This window comes from Elgaria multicarinata, chromosome 18 (assembly GCF_023053635.1).
Source record: "Elgaria multicarinata webbii isolate HBS135686 ecotype San Diego chromosome 18, rElgMul1.1.pri, whole genome shotgun sequence".
Lineage (NCBI taxonomy): Eukaryota > Metazoa > Chordata > Lepidosauria > Squamata > Anguidae > Elgaria > Elgaria multicarinata.
Window position 1 is genome coordinate 1,436,852 of NC_086188.1, and position 17,660 is coordinate 1,454,511.

The following is a 17,660-nucleotide window of genomic DNA, read 5'->3' on the forward strand; positions in this document are numbered from 1 at the left end:
CCTGATGTGTCTGGAAGGATCCTTGGCCATGTCTTATTATCACATCCGTTGTTCTTTCAGTGGAAGGTGGGGCCATCCGTTTACCTCTTTGTGATGTTGTTGTTTTTCCCTTTCATGTATTTTTAATACATCCCTTAACACAGAATCTTCTCCTGATGAAGATGCTGCAGAATATTTTGAGTGAGCTAAGTGGCTGGAGGAAAAGTGTTTCCCCCTCTGGAATGACGGATAAATGCAGAGATCCACCTTGACCTAGAAGTGCCTGAAACGAATATTGATTTTTATTTGATTTTTTTTTTTATGGCCTGGCTTTTGCACAGTCAGGAAATTTCCTGGGCTTGGCAGGTTGCATTAGTCCAGGAAAATGAAGAGTTGTTTTTCTGGGGTATTTCCTTCTTTCCAATGCTGGTAGCAACGTCAGGAGGATCACGATACTAGGCCATTTGGGGAAAGGCTGGTGGTGGAACAGTTGCTGGAATTTTGGGTGAAAAGCTAAGGGGTCTCCCTGTAATGAAATCCACAAGCCCCACTACCTGCCTGACTCACACAAATTTTAGCCCCTCCCATTGGTCCTCCTAAGCCACGCCCCATACTCCAGCTTTTGCTTACTTGTTGAAAAGGGAAAACTAAACCCATGATCTTAAGTCAGGGGTGTAAAACCTCCAACCCAGGTCCCAGCTGCCCCCCGCTCGCCTGGAGTTCCCCAAATAGGCATGGCCCTTCCCCACCTCCCAACCACTGATCACTGGACATTACCCCCAGAATTTGTGCAGTTTTGTCCTGTTCTAAAATGTTGAAATGCCTCCCCGCAGATTTCCTTACTGGCAGTCAGATCTTCTAGCTTTTGGGCCATGGCCATGGCCTCTTTTGCCTCCAGCCCTGCCTGGCATTGGAATGTAGCCCCCGAGACCTCCTCTAAAATGGAGCATGGCTGAAAGGGTTCTGCACCACTGGCTTAAGTAAAGAAAGCAGAGCTGGAAGCCAGGCAGCAAGGCCCATGGAAATACATGATGGAGAGAACCAGGAAGGGAGGCCAAATCATGCCTGTGTCTGTAGCCATCTGAAACAGTAGCTAAGGGGACCATTACGCAAAGTAGGAATCATAGAATAGCAGAGTTTGAAGGGGCCTACAAGGCTATCGACTCCAACCCCCTACTCAATGCAGGAATCCACCCTAAAGCATACCTAATGGTTGTCCAGCTGACTTTTGAAGGCCTCTAGTGTGGGAGAGCCCTCAGCCTCCCTAGGTAATGGATTCCATTGTCGTACTGCTCTAACAGTCAGGAAGTTTTTCCTGATGTCCAGCTGGAATCTGGCTTCCTTTAACTTGAGCCCGTTATTCCGTGTCCTGCACTCTGGGAGGATCGAGAAGAGATCCTGGCCCTCTTCTGTGTGACAACCTTTTAAGCATTTGACGAGTGCTATCATGTCTCCCCTCAATTTTCTCTTCTGCAGGCTAAACATGCCCAGTTCTTTCAGTCTCTCTTCATAGGGCTTTGTTTCCAGACCCCTGATCTTCCTGGTTGCCCTCCTCTGACCACGCTCCAGCTTGTCTACGTCCTTCTTGAATTGTGGAGCCCAGAACTGGATGCAATACTCTAGATGAGGCCTAACCAGGGCCGAATAGAGAGGAACCAGTACTTCCCGCGACTTGGAAGCTATACTTCTATTAATGCAGCCCAAAATAGCATTTGCCTTTCTTGCAGCCATATCGCACTGTTGGCTCATATTCAGCTTGTGATCTACAACAATTCCAAGATCCTTCTCCTTTGTAGTATTGCTGAGCCAAGTCTCCCCCATCTTGTAACTGTGCATTTGGTTTCTATTTTCTAGATGTAGAACTTGGCATTTATCCCTATTAAATTTCATTCTGTTGTTTTCAGCCCAGCACTCCAGCCTATCAAGATCACTTTGAAGTTTGTTTCTGTCTTCCAGGGCATTAGCTATCCCACCCAATTTTGTGTCATCTGCAAATTTGAATCCTCGGGGAGGGGGCTGCCAGCCCCACTGTGATCTGAGCCCTGGGTTCCAAGTTCTTTCCCTCACAGCCAGCGCTTTTCCAAGTAGGGAGGCAGGGCCGGATCATCCGTTAGGCGATCTGTTTTCAGGCCCTCCATTTCCCAGCTCAGCCATGAAACGAATTGCACGGCCCTGGGCCAGTCACCTTCTCCTGGGCTCATCTTCCTCGTAGGGTTTTTATCTTGAGGATCAGGTGGGCAGTAGTGCCAGGTATGCATATGCTATCTGAAACCCTCTGGTGGAAAGTAATAAGTAAAACTAATAAAAAAGTCCCGGGGCTTTGGCGCTGTGAGCCTTTATCCCCACTATGCCTATTGCTGCAATTTCCCACCAAGTTTTACTGCATTATCCCGCCACTTCTGCACAGGTCTGCGTTTTGCTTGCTTTTGGGGGGGGGGGGTGTCCCTTGCTTCCGGTTGATCTGAAGAGGGAAACCACCAGAGGGCAGCACCCTCCACCAATTTACTTTTAAGCATAATGTGGGATGTCCGTCAGCCTTGGCACAAAACCCCCCAACCCCACAAATAGCTGGGGTGAGGAGCCAGGTTGGCACTATGGCGTGGGGGTCACTTTAACCCTTTGCTCTCACTGCTCTGTATATGAATACACATATACACACACACTACACATCTGCTGTTTGCAATGGGAGGAAACCTCTCCTTGACACTCGTGGGATAATGGGAGTTGTCGTCCATCTGCAGGGTACCAGGTTGAAGAAGGCTGATGTATTCCCCCCTCCAACCTTCAGATAATCCAAAATCACCCCAGGACTGTAAGAGCAGAGATAACGGTGGCTTCAAGTTGAGGTCCAGATCGGAAGGCTGCGTTGCGGCTTCCCTTTTCTAAGCCCTACTCAGGAAGCAGCAGCCACAAGATTGGATTATAACTCTGCTGTTTCTGCAGGAAGTGGGGGGGGGGGCGTGGGTGTTGGGGCAACTATAACGCTCCGCTCTGGTTGCCCAGCCGTTGCTGATGCAATAGCTGGACTTGCTCAGCTCCCTGTAACCATAGCTGGACAGCTCCTGGCATTGCAAGTTAAAGAAGAATCATCTACGCTACACAGGATGGAACAGTTTTAGAACTGGGATACCTAGCAGTTTGCTGTGAATTGGGCTTCCTCTCCCCCTCCTGCCCCGCACAAGGTTTTGCATAGTCAACTACCTTTCAGAAAGTCATACTTGGATATTCTGAATAATTCAATACAGGTACAATTTTAGAAATATGCTTCTCCAGATATTGTTGAATTCTTTCTACAAAGAGGACGGACGAAGGGGTGGGACGCCAGGAGGATGACGACACACAGACATCCCAGGTAGCATGGACAGGGACAACCAGAAGCGGTTGCATAGAAAGGCGCGCCATTAAGTATCATTCCTGTGGCCGTGCAAATCACACGCCCTTTTCTCAATCCTTTTCTTCTCCATGTGTGATGATGTGGACAAGGTTCTTGTAGTCCAGGTTGCCAGTCACGTCTGGAGGGAAAGCTGCAAACATTTGGTCTACCTATAGGAAGAAAGAGACCGGGGGGGGGGAATTCTCTTGAGTTTTATGATGTTGAATTGGTTATCACTGCTGTTGCAGACTTTTAATTTCCCTGAAGAGTACCTGTGTGAGCCTGTTGCAGCAAAAGACTCATGTGGAACCTTAACCATTTTATGATGACACGGGCTTTTGTGAGTTACAGCCCAATTTCTCAGATGCATGGACAGGAACAACCCTAGAGGAATAACTTACATACCTCTAAGTTATTGTGTTACTTACAGATATATATATATACACACACACACATGCTTGGGGTGGAAGGAGAGATTGTAAACAGACTTTTTTGTGCAGTTAATACATATGTAGCACAATCCTATGTCTACTCAGAAGTAAGTATAATAGAAACTACTCCCAAGTAAGTGTGTGTAGGATTACATTCTACACTAAAGGCAATGAGACTTACTCCCAGGTAAGTGGATATAGTAGGATTGCACAGTTCATCAACTCAAGCTTTAGTTGACTGATTCATGGACAATATTGATTGGTGGTCCTGACTAATAATAATAATAATTTTTGTTTTGGGTTGTAATAGGGGATAAAGAAGAAAATCTAAAAGAATGCTTTTCCTTCTCTTTGTGAAGGGTAGGTTTTGTTTATTTAATTACAAGTTCTCTTCCATTTCCTTCAATAGCTTAAAAAATAAGTCAATGTATTTCCATGTAACTGATTCATTAAATCCATTTTTAAGTAGTTTAAACCCTAGTTATTACTGGATTTTATCACATTTCAAGTTAATGGTATAAGGTTTTAATAATGACAATCTATAAATTCAAAAAAATTGAAATAAATATAAAAAATATCATGTTTCAGTCAGGCAAACTGAAAGAATTCAATGGCTGAGTCAGGTCTCACTTGAAGGGCATTCCACAGAGTGGGTGCTGCAACTGAAAAGGCTCTGCTCCTAGTAGCCTTGCCATTGATGGCTCAGCAATCTGGAGCAGTCCTCAGACATTGACCAAAGTATGCAGAGAGGATGGAATGGAATACAGGTTGCCCCAAAGAATCATAAGAAATGTGATTTGATGAGGATACAGAGAATTCTCTCTTGGAGAATTCCTAGCCTCTCCTCACAAAACTACAATTCCCAGAATTCCCAGAGGGGGGAAAGTGGAGATGGAATGGCTGTTAGAAACCTAGGGAGATGCCTTCATACCAGTTGTCCACCTAGCCATTTGTCCTTGTGAACCACCCAGAGAGCTCCGGCTATTGGGCGGTATAGAAATGTAATAAATAAATAAATAGCTCTGTAGTGTTGACACGGCTCTTTAGGGTTGCAGACGAGCCTTTCTCAGTGTTACTTGGAGATGGCGGAGGTGGCATCTGGGACCTTTTGCATGTAAACCATTTCCTCTTGGCCAGTTTAATGCCTGCAAAACAATGCCCTTTAGGAATTCCTCTTACCTCCTCTTTCGAAAACCTCTCCCCTTGCGTCATGAGCATCTCTTTAATGCTGCAAAACAAACCACAGGATAGATGGGGGGGTGTGTGTGAAGAAAAATTGCTGAGCAGAATTAGTCCTGACTAAACACCAAAATTGTGGGAGTTGCAGAAACCATGACTATATAGTTCTGATGTTCAAGGGTGTGGGAAGCATGCCTCCATTTCATGATTCATGGCCTAAGCAAGTAGGGACGAATCTAACAAATGGCTTTCAAAAGTGGTTGTCAACATTTGTGGCTCTTTGAACCATTCTCTCATTTATACTACAAGGGTTTCAGGGAGGACCACGTTCTAGCCACAGAGAAGCTGGCTCCCACGACTAAGGCAAACAGGCAAGGCCGGCTCTACTTTGAGTGGGGTGGGCAAAGCGTGCCTTAGGTAGCAGACGTTGCAGTATGGTTAAAGGGCCTCAAGTGTTTATATATTTACTACCATGGGTGGTGGTGATGGAGGGCAGCTTTTCACATTTTCTTTCTTAGGCCTCCAAATGTCACCTCTGCAAGTGGGCCTTGTGAGGAGACTGAGGTAAATCTGAGGTAAAAGTTTAAGGCCTTATCTACACCATGCAGGATATTGCACTATGAAAGTGGTATATAAAAGGCAGGAGCCACACTACTGCTTTATAGTGGTATTGAAGTGCTGCTTTATAGTGGTATTGAAGTGCACTGACAACTGTTGGGGCCCATTGACACATGCCATATACCACTTTCACAGTGTTATATCCTGTTTGGTGTGGCTCCTGCCTTTTATATATCACTTTCATAGTGCAATATCCTGCATGGTGTAGATGAGCCCTAAGTGTTGTGTTTTATTTCAGCCTCTGAAGGCCTGAAGGGCTTCACAGTAAAAGAACAACTTGTTTTTTACTCAAGCCTTTTCACATTTTCTTTCTTAGGCCTCCAAATGTCACCTCTGCAAGTGGGCCTTGTGAAGAAACTGAGGTAAATCTGAGGTAAAAGTTTAAGTGTTGTGTTTTGTTTCAGCCTATGAAGGGCTTCACAGTAAAAGAAAAACATGTTTTTTACTCCAGGATTATGCCTGAGCAGAGTTACATTGTAGATATGCTGTGCTGGTAAAAATTAGCAGTTATTGTTACCACTAGGAGGCGAAAATGAAGCCAAGTTCTCTCTATTTATATGGAAAGGCAGGATTGAAATTGGTACCGTCTGATTGGGGGAATAACTGAACATTGTAAAGATGCCCATTGGTCAGAAGACTACCCAGAGATGAGGTGATGGAATGTTGGCTACCCCAAAGCTGATTGGCTGGAGGGTTCTGACTGGAACGAATATAAGGAGCTGTGAGGAGTCTGCTGTGGGGAGTCCAAGAGGAGAGTTGCCTGAGGAGGAGGGTTCCTGAGAGGCTGGGGAACCCGAGGAAGATATCAGCCAGGAGGAAGAGCAGCTTCAAGACTGGGAAGCAGAGCTGAGAACATGGGAGGCAGAAGTTGAAGAAGTGCTGTAAGTGGAGAGAGGAAGACTCCTCCAGCAGCCATCAGAGAAAAGAGCTGAAATCTGAGTGATAGCTAGTGGCAGTAGTCTAGAGACTGAGCAGCTGCTGGACCAGACAGAAGACTTCTGCAAAAGCCCAGGAGCTCTAGGTGGAAGTCAAGCCTGACCAGAAAGAAGACTGCTTTTCCAGCCCTCATGTTAGGACTGTGAGTGAACTGGAGTGAAGCATTAGGGGAAGTGACTTAAGTTTGGTTCAGGCTTTTAACCAGGAGGGAGAGCTGCCCGCCATATTTTCTCTGCCCCCTCTATTTTCTTTAAAAGAGCTGCAAACCAGGTGAATTCTTCCTCCCTAGTCTATTGGTTCCCCCTGCCCCACCCAGAACCTTTAGGCTGGCTATGGGCCTGGTTTGGTTAGGGACAGAAATTGGCTTCTCATAGCTAATTGGTGGCAAAAGTAACTAGAAGCCCTGTTTCATAAAATGATCTTGGTTTTGTTTTAATAATGTAATGTACTTTCCTGGCATCTATGAACTGTTTTGTCTCCTGATGGCCAATTACTTTAAAGGAAAGGAAACTTTTGCTGATATTTTCATGGTAGGCCTTATAGCGGGGTGGTTTGCCGTTGCCTTCCTCGGCTGTTATTACCTTTCCCCCAGCTAACTGGGTACTAATTTTACTAACCTCAGGAGGATGAAAGGCTAAGTTGACCTGAGCCGGCTGCCTGAAACCAGCTTCTGCTGGGATCAAACTCAGGCCATGGGGAGAGTTTCAGCTATAGAAACTACTGCTTTACCGCTTTGCACCACACAAGGCTCACTTTAAAGAAAAAAGTATGTTAAATAAAAATCATTTAGTGGGAGGGGAGGGATTACCTAGTGGTGAGGGGTGATCCTCCACATTTGGTGTTAGGCATGGGTTTGCCCTAGTGTACAGGCCGTACTTCACTACAGGTCTCCTGATGTGTATCACCACATTTCCCCAGAACTCAGTAGAACTGGTTGGATGCATTTTTTTACATGGGTGGGTCTATGTAGCACTGTGGGCTGCCAGTACTTGTGTAATGGTAATGGTAAGTTTCATACAGCAAGAGCAGGGTTGGGGGAATTTTGGCTTGGGGCCCTTTCACAACTGCAACAACAGCTGCAGACATTCACAGCCTACACATTGTAACTGAAAGAACTGCGTATTCCCCTGCTCACTACTGCCTCCCTGATGCAAGTTGTACATTATAAACACCATTAGCAGAGACCTGTCCTCTTGTACTTTGTACAGCGCCATGCTCTTGGTAGATTGAAAATGTCTTATGTCTGCATACCACACCAATGGATTTATATTCCACACATTCAGATATTAACTTCGGGGGTTAGGGGAGAGAGAAGTTATCAGAGTGCTAAGATGCTCCCATTTTACTTCAGAGATGGCATGGTGTTGAATCTCCAAAGACACTTACTAGTTTGCCTTTAGACCTTTGCTGTCTGGATCAAACACTTTGAACGCATTTAGAATAGTCTCTTCTGGATCAGCACCTGAAAGTCACAGAGAACATGTGGGGGAGTAAAAGACTCATGTAGAGGCTGCCCTGTTCACATAACTTGGTATATGGTGCTATGCAACTGAGGCCAACCAGCTTAAAAGCCGGACAGTTGTGCATGGAGAAAGCCACTTTACTTTCATGAAATTACAAGGATGCTACAATTGCAGGGGTGTTTATGAAGTCTCCTCAAGGAGAGTGTTGGGGCTCAAATTGTTCACATGGTCTATCAAGAATGCCCCCCCCCCCAATGCCAATCTAGAACTTGACACATTGTCACCTGGGGTGAGTACCTTTGGAACATCTAGGTGTAAAGTTGCAAGTATCCATACTTTTCTGGCTCCTTATTGGTCTTTGCAGACAGGGCTGGATCCAGATTTAGTCATACTTGAAAGCAAACCCAATGAAATCAACAGGTCTACTCTAAATATGCCAAAATCTGGAACTAGCGAAGGGCAAATGTTAGTAATTATTACATTCCATTGATTTCAATGGGTCTCATAGGCATGACTAAATCTGGATCCAAACCAATGAATTGTTCAAATCAGTTCTTCCTTCAAAATTGTCCAAGAGCAATACCTGAAAACTCCTTATGGTAAGAGCTCATCACTTGAGGACATGCAAAGTTGCACTCTTCACCTCTCAGTTCTCACCTTTAAGTTTCTCTCCAAACATGGTCAAGAACACAGTGAAGTTAATTGGTCCAGGAGCTTCTTTGATCATGTCATCCAATTCTTCATTCTTCACATTCAAACGTCCTGGGGAAGGAGGGAAAGTAGGCAGAGTATAACATAACGAGGAAATTTGCCAATCTGTTAAAAGGTTGCAAAATCTAAAACGATTGTGTTAAGCCTGGGGGCTCACCACCACTAAAACCAGTGACAACTGACCAGCTAACTTCCAGGAGCCAGAGAGCCATTCTCTCTTTTGCTGCTTGGAATGACAAAATGGGGATTGTTGGACACCTGATACACTGTCCCACACAGTCCATAGAACCTGCTGTTTTGGTGGATCACAAGTTGCCCTGGCCAGAATTGCCTCAAACCATTACACTTCTGAATAGTGACATGCCCAGATTTGATCTTAAAATGTGTCTGATTTTCTGGGGGTTTACATTCTGAATTTTAATTCTGACCCTAAAAGAAACTTGGGGTAGGGTGGCTATTTCTGTATTACCAAAAAAGTGGATACAAATTTGTATAAAATGTGCATACATTAATTTATATGTATAAATGCAAATTTAGAAATATACTACATCTCACCACAGTGGCAATGACTGACCAGGAGGTGTGTTCCTACCCACTATTGATGGGCAACTTCACAGCCCCTGCTCTCCATTCTTACAGTTATTTATCTTTAAACTGAACTTTGCCCAAACAACTCTTAGAATAGAAGACTGTCCTTTGTAAAATAGGACACATGGTCACCCTAGCCCGGAGGGTAGAGGCGAACAATCAAAGTAGGATATTTTTCACTGAAATCCTCAGGTATTAAAAGTCCCCCCCAACTCCATTACTGACTTCCATACACTTCCTGAGGATTTGTTTTTTGTGTTACCTAATGCAGCAAATGTATCCCTCAAGTCTGCTTTGTCAATGAAACCATCGCGGTTCTGATCCATTATGGTGAAGGCCTAAAATAGGGGAAGAAGATGGGGGTACAGTCAGGGTTCCTGTGATTTCATGCTACACACGAGATTTGGTTTCCTGACAATCTTGGCTTTCTTTTCTACATTCAGAAGGTTGGCTTTTATGACAATCAGAGGTTTTTCAGTCCTGGCCCTGGAGCTGTGGAATATGCTCCCCCCCCCCCAGAATGCTTCTAATGCTTTTTTCAAGAATCACAGAGCTGGAAGTCACCCAAGAGGGCATCTAGTCCAACTCTCTGTTGATGCAAAAAATCCACTGCGATGCATCTCTGACTGCAGGCTGTCCAGACCTCTAAATAAAAATGTCTTAAATCCTTCCTTTTGGAGACACATGAAATATTTTTATTCTGCCTGATGTTTGGGATCTAGTTGGCAGGGTGCTTTCTACTGTTTATGATGCTTTTGAATAGTTATATTATATTGTTCAGTAATTTATACATATTGGGCTTGGAGCCATAGACTCTCTGAGCCAGCAAAAAATACTTCTTATGCAAAGGAGGAGTCTCCTGGGTTTTGTTTCCCTTACTGCTGCATCCCCCCACCCCCAATCCCAGACTTTTTGAGGAGGGAAAAGCACGAAAGCCCCATGGCATGACTAAGACTTCAACCTTCTGCAGTAAATAAATTTCCAGTGGCCATGATGAGGTGACCTTCTAATGTCCTGCTGGGATTCCTGCCTCTCCATGTGAGCTAGCAAATCCAGAAAAAAAACTATGCAAAAATAAATAAAGAACATTGCAGAGTAAATTCAGGGGGGGAAAATATTGCAGAATAAATTCCAGAAAATAAACAAATTTTGCTTGATTTTTCATCCTCATTTGCACCATTTACACATGTTGGGAGGAGGGGAAATATGTTTCAGCATGGAGTATTCACTGCGTGGCAGTGTTATTGGTGTCCATGTTGCACGCTGAAATTGGCAGCGCTCTTATCTTCCAACATTTAAGCTTGGGCATTGTGAACAGGTTCCAGGACTAAGCCCCAGCTTCCAATTAAGCCCCAATAAAGTCCCTTTTTAATTGGTTTCTAGAACCCTTAATCTCAGAGAATGTCACCTCACCCACAACTTGGCATACGTTTATGTGTTTTAAAAAAGAATTGGCCGAGATTCACCACAGTACACAAGTCTGATTTCACACCGTATGTATCCATGCAACAAACGCACACTGTTTTTATTATGCAGGTGAACCTGCGGCTGGGAGAAGAGCATATTTAGGGACTTGGTGGCAGAAGTGAGATTTGGAATGCTTTCTTAGAAGAAATTGCAAAGATTTCTCTGCCGGTAAGTCTGCCAGCTCTGTTAACATACCTCTTTGAACTCCTGGATCTGTGCTTGTTCAAACATAGAGAAGACATTGGAGTTGGCACCCTCTGCCCTCTTCTTAGCTTTCTTGGGAGCCTTTGGGAGATTCAAACACAGCATTGTTATTGCCTGGGTGCTTCCTTAACACACAAAGTGACCTTTTCCTGACTCAAATGGTTGTTTGTCTATCTAGCCCCCTACTGTCTATCAGGGCTACCCCAAAGGCTTGGACAGAGATTCCTCCTCTGCTCCCAATCCTGCTACTGTAGATACTCTTACAGGCTGGGGATTGAACCTCGGACCTTTGGAATGCAAAGCTTCCACTTTGCCACTAAGCTACAAGTTGCCTTTGCTTCCTGCTGGAGGCTCTTTCAAGGATGGCTTTGCCGGAGGGTTTGTGGGGGCTATAATGGACAGCAGTCTGAATATCTACAAGCCAAGCATTCATTGTGGCAGTCACCTTGTGGGTCATGGCTAGTCCATCTACTAGTAGGATTAGGAGAGAGCAGGAAGGGGCAGGTGGCTGGGGAAGAGAAAAAGAAACAGGAATAATTCTGCTTCCTTGGACATACATATGTGCAATGCTGCTGCATACTGAACTGGACCATTGGTCCATTTAGTTGAGTATCATCTGTACCTGGGGTTTCCAGTGTGACGCCCATGGACTTCTCTCCATCTCTACCCCTCCTGATTTTTATTTTCTTATGTTTCTTAAACTTTTTTTAAAAAAACTGGGATACTGGCATGCTGCAAAGTGAAGAAGTGCTGCCCACCAGAACCCTCTTTATTGGGGTTCAAAAGAGCGGCGTTGTGTTTTGGAGCTCAGCCCCCACCTCTGCCTTATACTTTGGTTCTTGGAAAAGTTACTTTTCTTTTGGTCTCAGCAGTTTGCCGTCTGGCCATGGCAGCCATTTTATGCCTGAGCAAGCTCCCCGCCAAGACAGCCATGTTGGGGGAGCTCCCACAATGCCCTCTCAAAATTCCAAATGTGAACACTGATCCAAAGAGGCTTGAGACTCCTCCTCATTCAGAGCAGACACCATCTTCAGAATGCTCTTTTTCATTCCCAGTGTCAGTAACACACCGTTAACAAAATGGCCTCAAAGAACAAAGATGGTGTCCCCTGAATTCTCAGCCTGCTCTAATTAAAACTGACTCCCAGCAATTCATTTAACCAAATAACCTACCAATTAGTGCTTGCTAGCCTATTGATCCCTCTTGAACATTCTGACACAGTGAAATCGGTCCATCACTTGGTTGCACCAGATATGAGTGTGGCTCTCGTTCTTCTGGGAATCTGTGGCTAGCCAGGATGCGCCCCCTCTTTTATCCACACTGCTTAATTTCTGGACTGCTTCTTGCTCTAATTTCTGCCCTATGCATCCAACCCCCATCCCTGTCCAACTTCTCTCGGTTGTCTTTACTCACCATTTCTAAGACTGAGCTGCACGGCCCACGACGTTGTTCTAAGAGAAATCCGTTAGCTGACGCCCCTTGAGCTCAGGCTGCTGAGACAATAAATACAGCCCATCCCAGATTAAAAATAAACCCATGCCCACTTTTGGCTGTAATAGGTGAGTTAGTCCTCCCCCCCCCCCCAATCTCCTTTCTCCCTTCTTAAATAACGGCTCATTGTCATGCGGTGACATGTGAGACAACGGAGGCCTCCAAGGTTAGCGACATACCAGGCGTCCCGACGGCTTCTCCATTTAAGATGTCAATGCAAGTTCTGCTTGGTGGCCGAATAATAGCCCAGGCACCTGTGTGTGTCAGTTGAACATTTAGGAGTAACAGAAGCGGAGGGTGGTGGTGGAGAAGTACAGACAAAGTAAATTGCATGGAGTGTGTGTGTGTAGGAAGGATGAATCTCAATTTTGGTTTGTCCCAGTTTCTCATTTTTTCCATTCTTAAATTCAGTTCATTCCAAATTATGAGAATTTTAAAAACATTCTTAAATGTTTTCACTAATAGGCACATTTTTAGGGTGCACTTTCTCCTAACGCACTTTTAATAGATTTCCATTGCAAAATTTAGAATGTGCAAATTTCAAAGGATAACCGAGTTTTGGTTCACACATTGAATTGGAAGTGTGAATTTATTTATTTATTTATTTATTTATTTATTACATTTCTATACCGCCCAATAGCCGGAGCTCTCTGGGCGGTTCACAAAAATTAGGTAAGTTCACATTGCTGAACGATTTCTCCCCTATCCCGTATATAGACATTCTGATGTTCTCATCACACTGTAGGATGACCAAGGATGGGATTATACAGATAGCAGTGAGCCCAAGTCTTAACAGCCGGGGGTCTTGGGGTTAGAAAGAATGCTTTGGTCTGACCCCAGCAGACTCCCTCTGAATACACCCCTTGGCTTGCTCCGAAATGAGGGCCAAAGTAGCGGATATGTTAAATGTGGATTTACATTTCACATGTCTTTTAAATTTAAAGAGAACAGTTATGGGGTTGCCTGGATTGGAACTGGAGGGAGAGGGGTTTACCACCTCCCTCGTAGGCTGTGATCCTGGTGAAAATTGCCCTCTTCCAACCTGCTGTTTCCGCCCCCACCCCCCAGAAGGGAGGCAGTGTGACTTGGCACCTATTGCCACTCACCTGCTCCATGCCAGGTGTGATTCAGTCTCGCCTTTCATAATCTCCAGATATGGTAAAGGGCGCACCCCTATGCATGTTTAGACGGAAAAAAGCCCCACAACTCCCAGCATTCCCCAGACAGCCATGCAGGCTGCAATAGTGAAGAGGTGAAACAACTCCAGGCCGTCCTTGTCAGTGGGCCCCTGAGGAGGTGTGGGGCAGTTGCTGAGTGACTACTGGGCTCTGTGTTGGTGAGCTCCCCAAGGGCATCAAGGAGGCCAGCTGTATGGGCAGAACGCTAGACTAGACCCATCGTCCCTCTGAGCCAGCCAAGCAGCCTTTATGATTCTTTGTGTTTATATTTTTAGCACATTCACTCTGACTGTCAGCATCTCCTCCCCCAGGGGCTTAGAGATGCTTAGGCAAGCGGGGAGGGCAGGTTGGAGGTGACACCCACCGCAGCACAAAACAAGACCCTCCATGTCTCCACCCTTTGCTTGCAGCTGTCTTAGCCGCATGTGACGGAAAGGAATGAAGGTACAAACAGCTGCTGCGTTGGGGCTGAGATTTTTCTCCACTCTCTTCCTCTGCCCCCCCCCCGCCCCGACCTCTCCTCCTCATAAGCATGATAGCGTCAGGGCCCGATCCTGCTCGCCAGCCACCAAGACCTGCGATTTATGTATAGCCCCATCCCTCCGCCGCATTGTCACTCTTTGGACGCCGGTTGCCGCCGATGCTTGGAAAGCTGAGGACAGGTTTAAGAAGGAATGAGAACTGTGGCAATTTTCTCTCCATAACTTGGCCAAAACTCTGTCCTGTAAAACTCTTAAGTTTAACATTGTAAACAATTTTAAACATTTTTGTAGGGACTTGGATTTACTTGATACGTCAACTTTGGTTGCCTGTGGTGTGACGAGAATCGCCCCAGGTGCCTAGTCAGGCATGGACATTTTCTGATGTTGATTCTTTGTTATGAACCAGGTTTGTTCCGGAAAAAAACATTATTCAGGCATTGACCAGGCCCCTTGCAGTGCTTACATGGATACCAAAACCCATTAAAATTTATGGTCTAACCCATGGCCAGTAGGATTATGGAAACTGTAGTCCAAGAGATATGGAAAGCACCAGGCTGTGGAAGGCTAGTCAACCACTCTGAGTGGCCACTGGGCTCTAGGAATAATTAAGTTTCCCCCCTCCCCTCCTGCCCATTACAACAGAAAACACCCCTCTTATTTTATTTGTTTAATTCAATCTTGAAATAAAAGAGAGGGAGAAGGAACTGATTTAAGAAAGAACATTTGCAAAAGCTGTTTCTTTTGGGCCACAAATTACTACAATTGGTCTGTGTGGACAGAGGGTTTAGCAAAGTTTTTGGAATTTTTTTGCCAGGCTGTTATATTGAAGGTGAATTAGGTGTCATCCCCTTGCCATGCACACCCAAAAGGAAAAGGGGCATTCAGGATTATTCTTTGCAGCAGAAAGAGAGCTTAATCTAAAGTCTTTTAGAATACAGTATTCAATATCCTGATGGTGGTTTCTCGTCCACATCTCCTTTCGTCTGGATTCTTCCATTGCTGGGTGCTAATTTGTAGGGGCTTTAAGGGCCTGGCTAGCTATTTCAGGTATCCTTGGACAAAGCTTAGTTTAAGCCTAAACTGGAATGGAAGGAGTGATTTGGAGAGAATTGAAAGGAATAAAAAGCAGGTTGTTACTGGTGAAGTGTGCGGTGTCTGGTCATTGCCAGAGACTCAAGAGCAGAAGAAAATATTGCTGCTTCCTTAGGAAACGTCAGAGAGAGGGGGCTGCTGGGGAGGTTGCACCATGGACAGTGTCACCTTCTCAGTAGGAAAAACAAGAGCCAGCATGAACAAAAGAGGGAGGGAGAATATGCCAGTTATTCCGGGAGGGAGAGCCAAGGCATTTTAAAAAGGATTTAAATAGATGAGAGGCTAAACATGTAAGACAAAGAGCGATGGGATAAGAATAAACTCCTGGATGGGTCACTCATGCCAAGCCATGCACTTGTTTTGACAGTCCCGGCTAGCTGGAAGAGTGTGACGGCTTCCAAGCTGTGAGCTGGGGGACCTGCTGGTGTGAAGCTTTCTTCCCAGGCTTGGCGCTGTGGTCAGGCAGGCAGTCGTCCCTGGGAGATGGCTGTAGGGGCTGCCTGTTGCTTTGAATGGGCAAGGCAGTGTCCTTCCAGCTGTCTGGCCCTGTCCAAAGTAAAACACACGCACCAGCCAGCAAGTTACTTTTTACTAGATCAGTTGTTTCTTAAACTGACCTTCAGAGTCTCCTCTTCTGGCTATCCCAATTTACCCCTGCAAATTCTCCAGATTTATAATAATAGCAAGTGGGGACTAGTGACAAAATGTTGTGCTATATCCCCAGCCCTTAACAGGAGTGCACCTGTTCCTGATGCACAACTTAGGGCGCAATCTTGTGCATGTTTAAATGGCTGGCTGGGGAATGCTGGGAGTTGTAGGACTTTTTCTGTTTAAACATGTATAGAATTGTCCCTTAAGATTACAATCCTACACATGTGTACTCAGAAGTAAGGCTTGTTAGTTCAGTGGGACGTGCTCCCAGGTAAGTGTGCACAGGATTGCTCCCTTTTTCCTCTTAGCATCTGGACTGTACCAGCTTGCTTATAGCCGGCTGTATCCCAAAGACGCCTGTTGAGGAAATGGTAGCAACAACCTGCAAAATCAGGCTAGGCCATTACCCTGTTAAAATTTCCCAATCCCTTCTTGATTTGGCCCTGATTCTCAAAGCACAACATGAATAGGGAGGTGTTATGATGCTTCCCAAATATATAGAAGCTACTGGAGAGTGCAAGATAACACAGACACACTTAGGGCATGTCTAGATGGGGTGAGATCCCTGGGCTCGTCCCTGTGAGTCCACATAACGCACAGGGGATCCCGGGAGCAGGGAGGGATGATCCCTGCATTTCCCGGGGATATCGCCCTACCCTTCTATCCCAACTTTTCCCGCGGTCCTGGGATGATCCCAAGACTGTGGGACATGTGGCCGGGCACCTCATTTTCATCCTGGCTTCTCACGAGTAAACGCGAGGAGCTGGGAACTGGGCACAGGACACGGAGCTCTGCAAACACTCGGTGCCCATTGGGGGTGGGGTGGGGAGCGGGCTCGGGGCTTTCCTTTTTTTAAAAAAGACTAACCTTTGCACAGTTATTGAGCTGAATAATATTATGTTTATGAAATGAGTCATTGAAACATTTGTAGTTACATTGTGCATCACTTTACTGTTGTGACTATTTTTGTTTCCTTGCTTTTCAATGAAATGTTTTTATGGAGTGAGCTGTTATCGTATGGAAAACTAGTTAGGAAATTAATTATTATTGCATTTGTTTGAAATACTCACGCTGTACTGGTTATGGATGGCTGTTTTGTTATCGATGCTGTTCAGTTTGTTGTAAACCTCCTTCAGTGCAATATTGTGGAAAGGCGCAATATGAATACATTTGATAGACTTCCCCGAGTGGTTTTATCCAGACAGACTTGATATGTGTTATCTCTTCATCAAGAAATTAAATATACTCCTTCCTATGGCAGTAATAAGATTGTGCCAAATGTTCACCACTTTAATTTGGGAGAGGGGGCAAAATGTAGTACTTCAGAACTAGGTCCCAAAGAGTTCTGCAGCCCACCCCCACCCCCAAATTATGCAAATACGCCACTTGTATGTTAACAACAACCCCTTAAACATGGCCTGGTAGCTCACTGATAGACTGGGCATATTCACATGCACAATCTCAGGCAACCAGGGAGCACACAGAAAACTTGATGATGTCATGGTGAGAAACAGCCTGTCAGAGTTGGCTGCAGGCTGACATCACTGAGGGCAAACCAACCAGCCTGGAGAAAGCTGTGCTCTCCTTGCTCACAGTGGACACTTTCCCCTCCATTTAAAAAATGCCCCTAAAATTCCAAAAAAGGGAGCAGGCTTTGCAGTGTGCCCAAAGCAGCTTATAAATAAATGAACATGCATATGCCTTTAATTCACAGTGCTGCAGATAAAAATGCAGCCCCCTCTGCATTATTCTTTTAAAATCAGAATGACACGCCTGCTGCCAGTGTTGGATTGAATGCTTCTGGGGCTTGTATACCT

General features: G+C 45.2%; 1 protein-coding gene across 1 annotated transcript; it reads right to left on the minus strand.

The window, feature by feature from the left end:
- Window positions 1-3,309: 3,309 nt before the first annotated feature.
- On the minus strand, window positions 3,310-12,505 carry MYL2 (myosin light chain 2). The gene is made up of 7 exons (XM_063144380.1): window positions 12,363-12,505; window positions 10,941-11,030; window positions 9,541-9,616; window positions 8,637-8,741; window positions 7,903-7,978; window positions 4,963-5,011; window positions 3,310-3,522 (listed from the first exon to the last, which is right to left on the minus strand). The coding sequence occupies exons 1-7, from the start codon at window positions 12,363-12,365 to the stop codon at window positions 3,424-3,426; spliced, it is 498 nt and encodes a 165-aa protein (XP_063000450.1). The 5' UTR covers window positions 12,366-12,505; the 3' UTR covers window positions 3,310-3,423.
- Window positions 12,506-17,660: the final 5,155 nt, after the last annotated feature.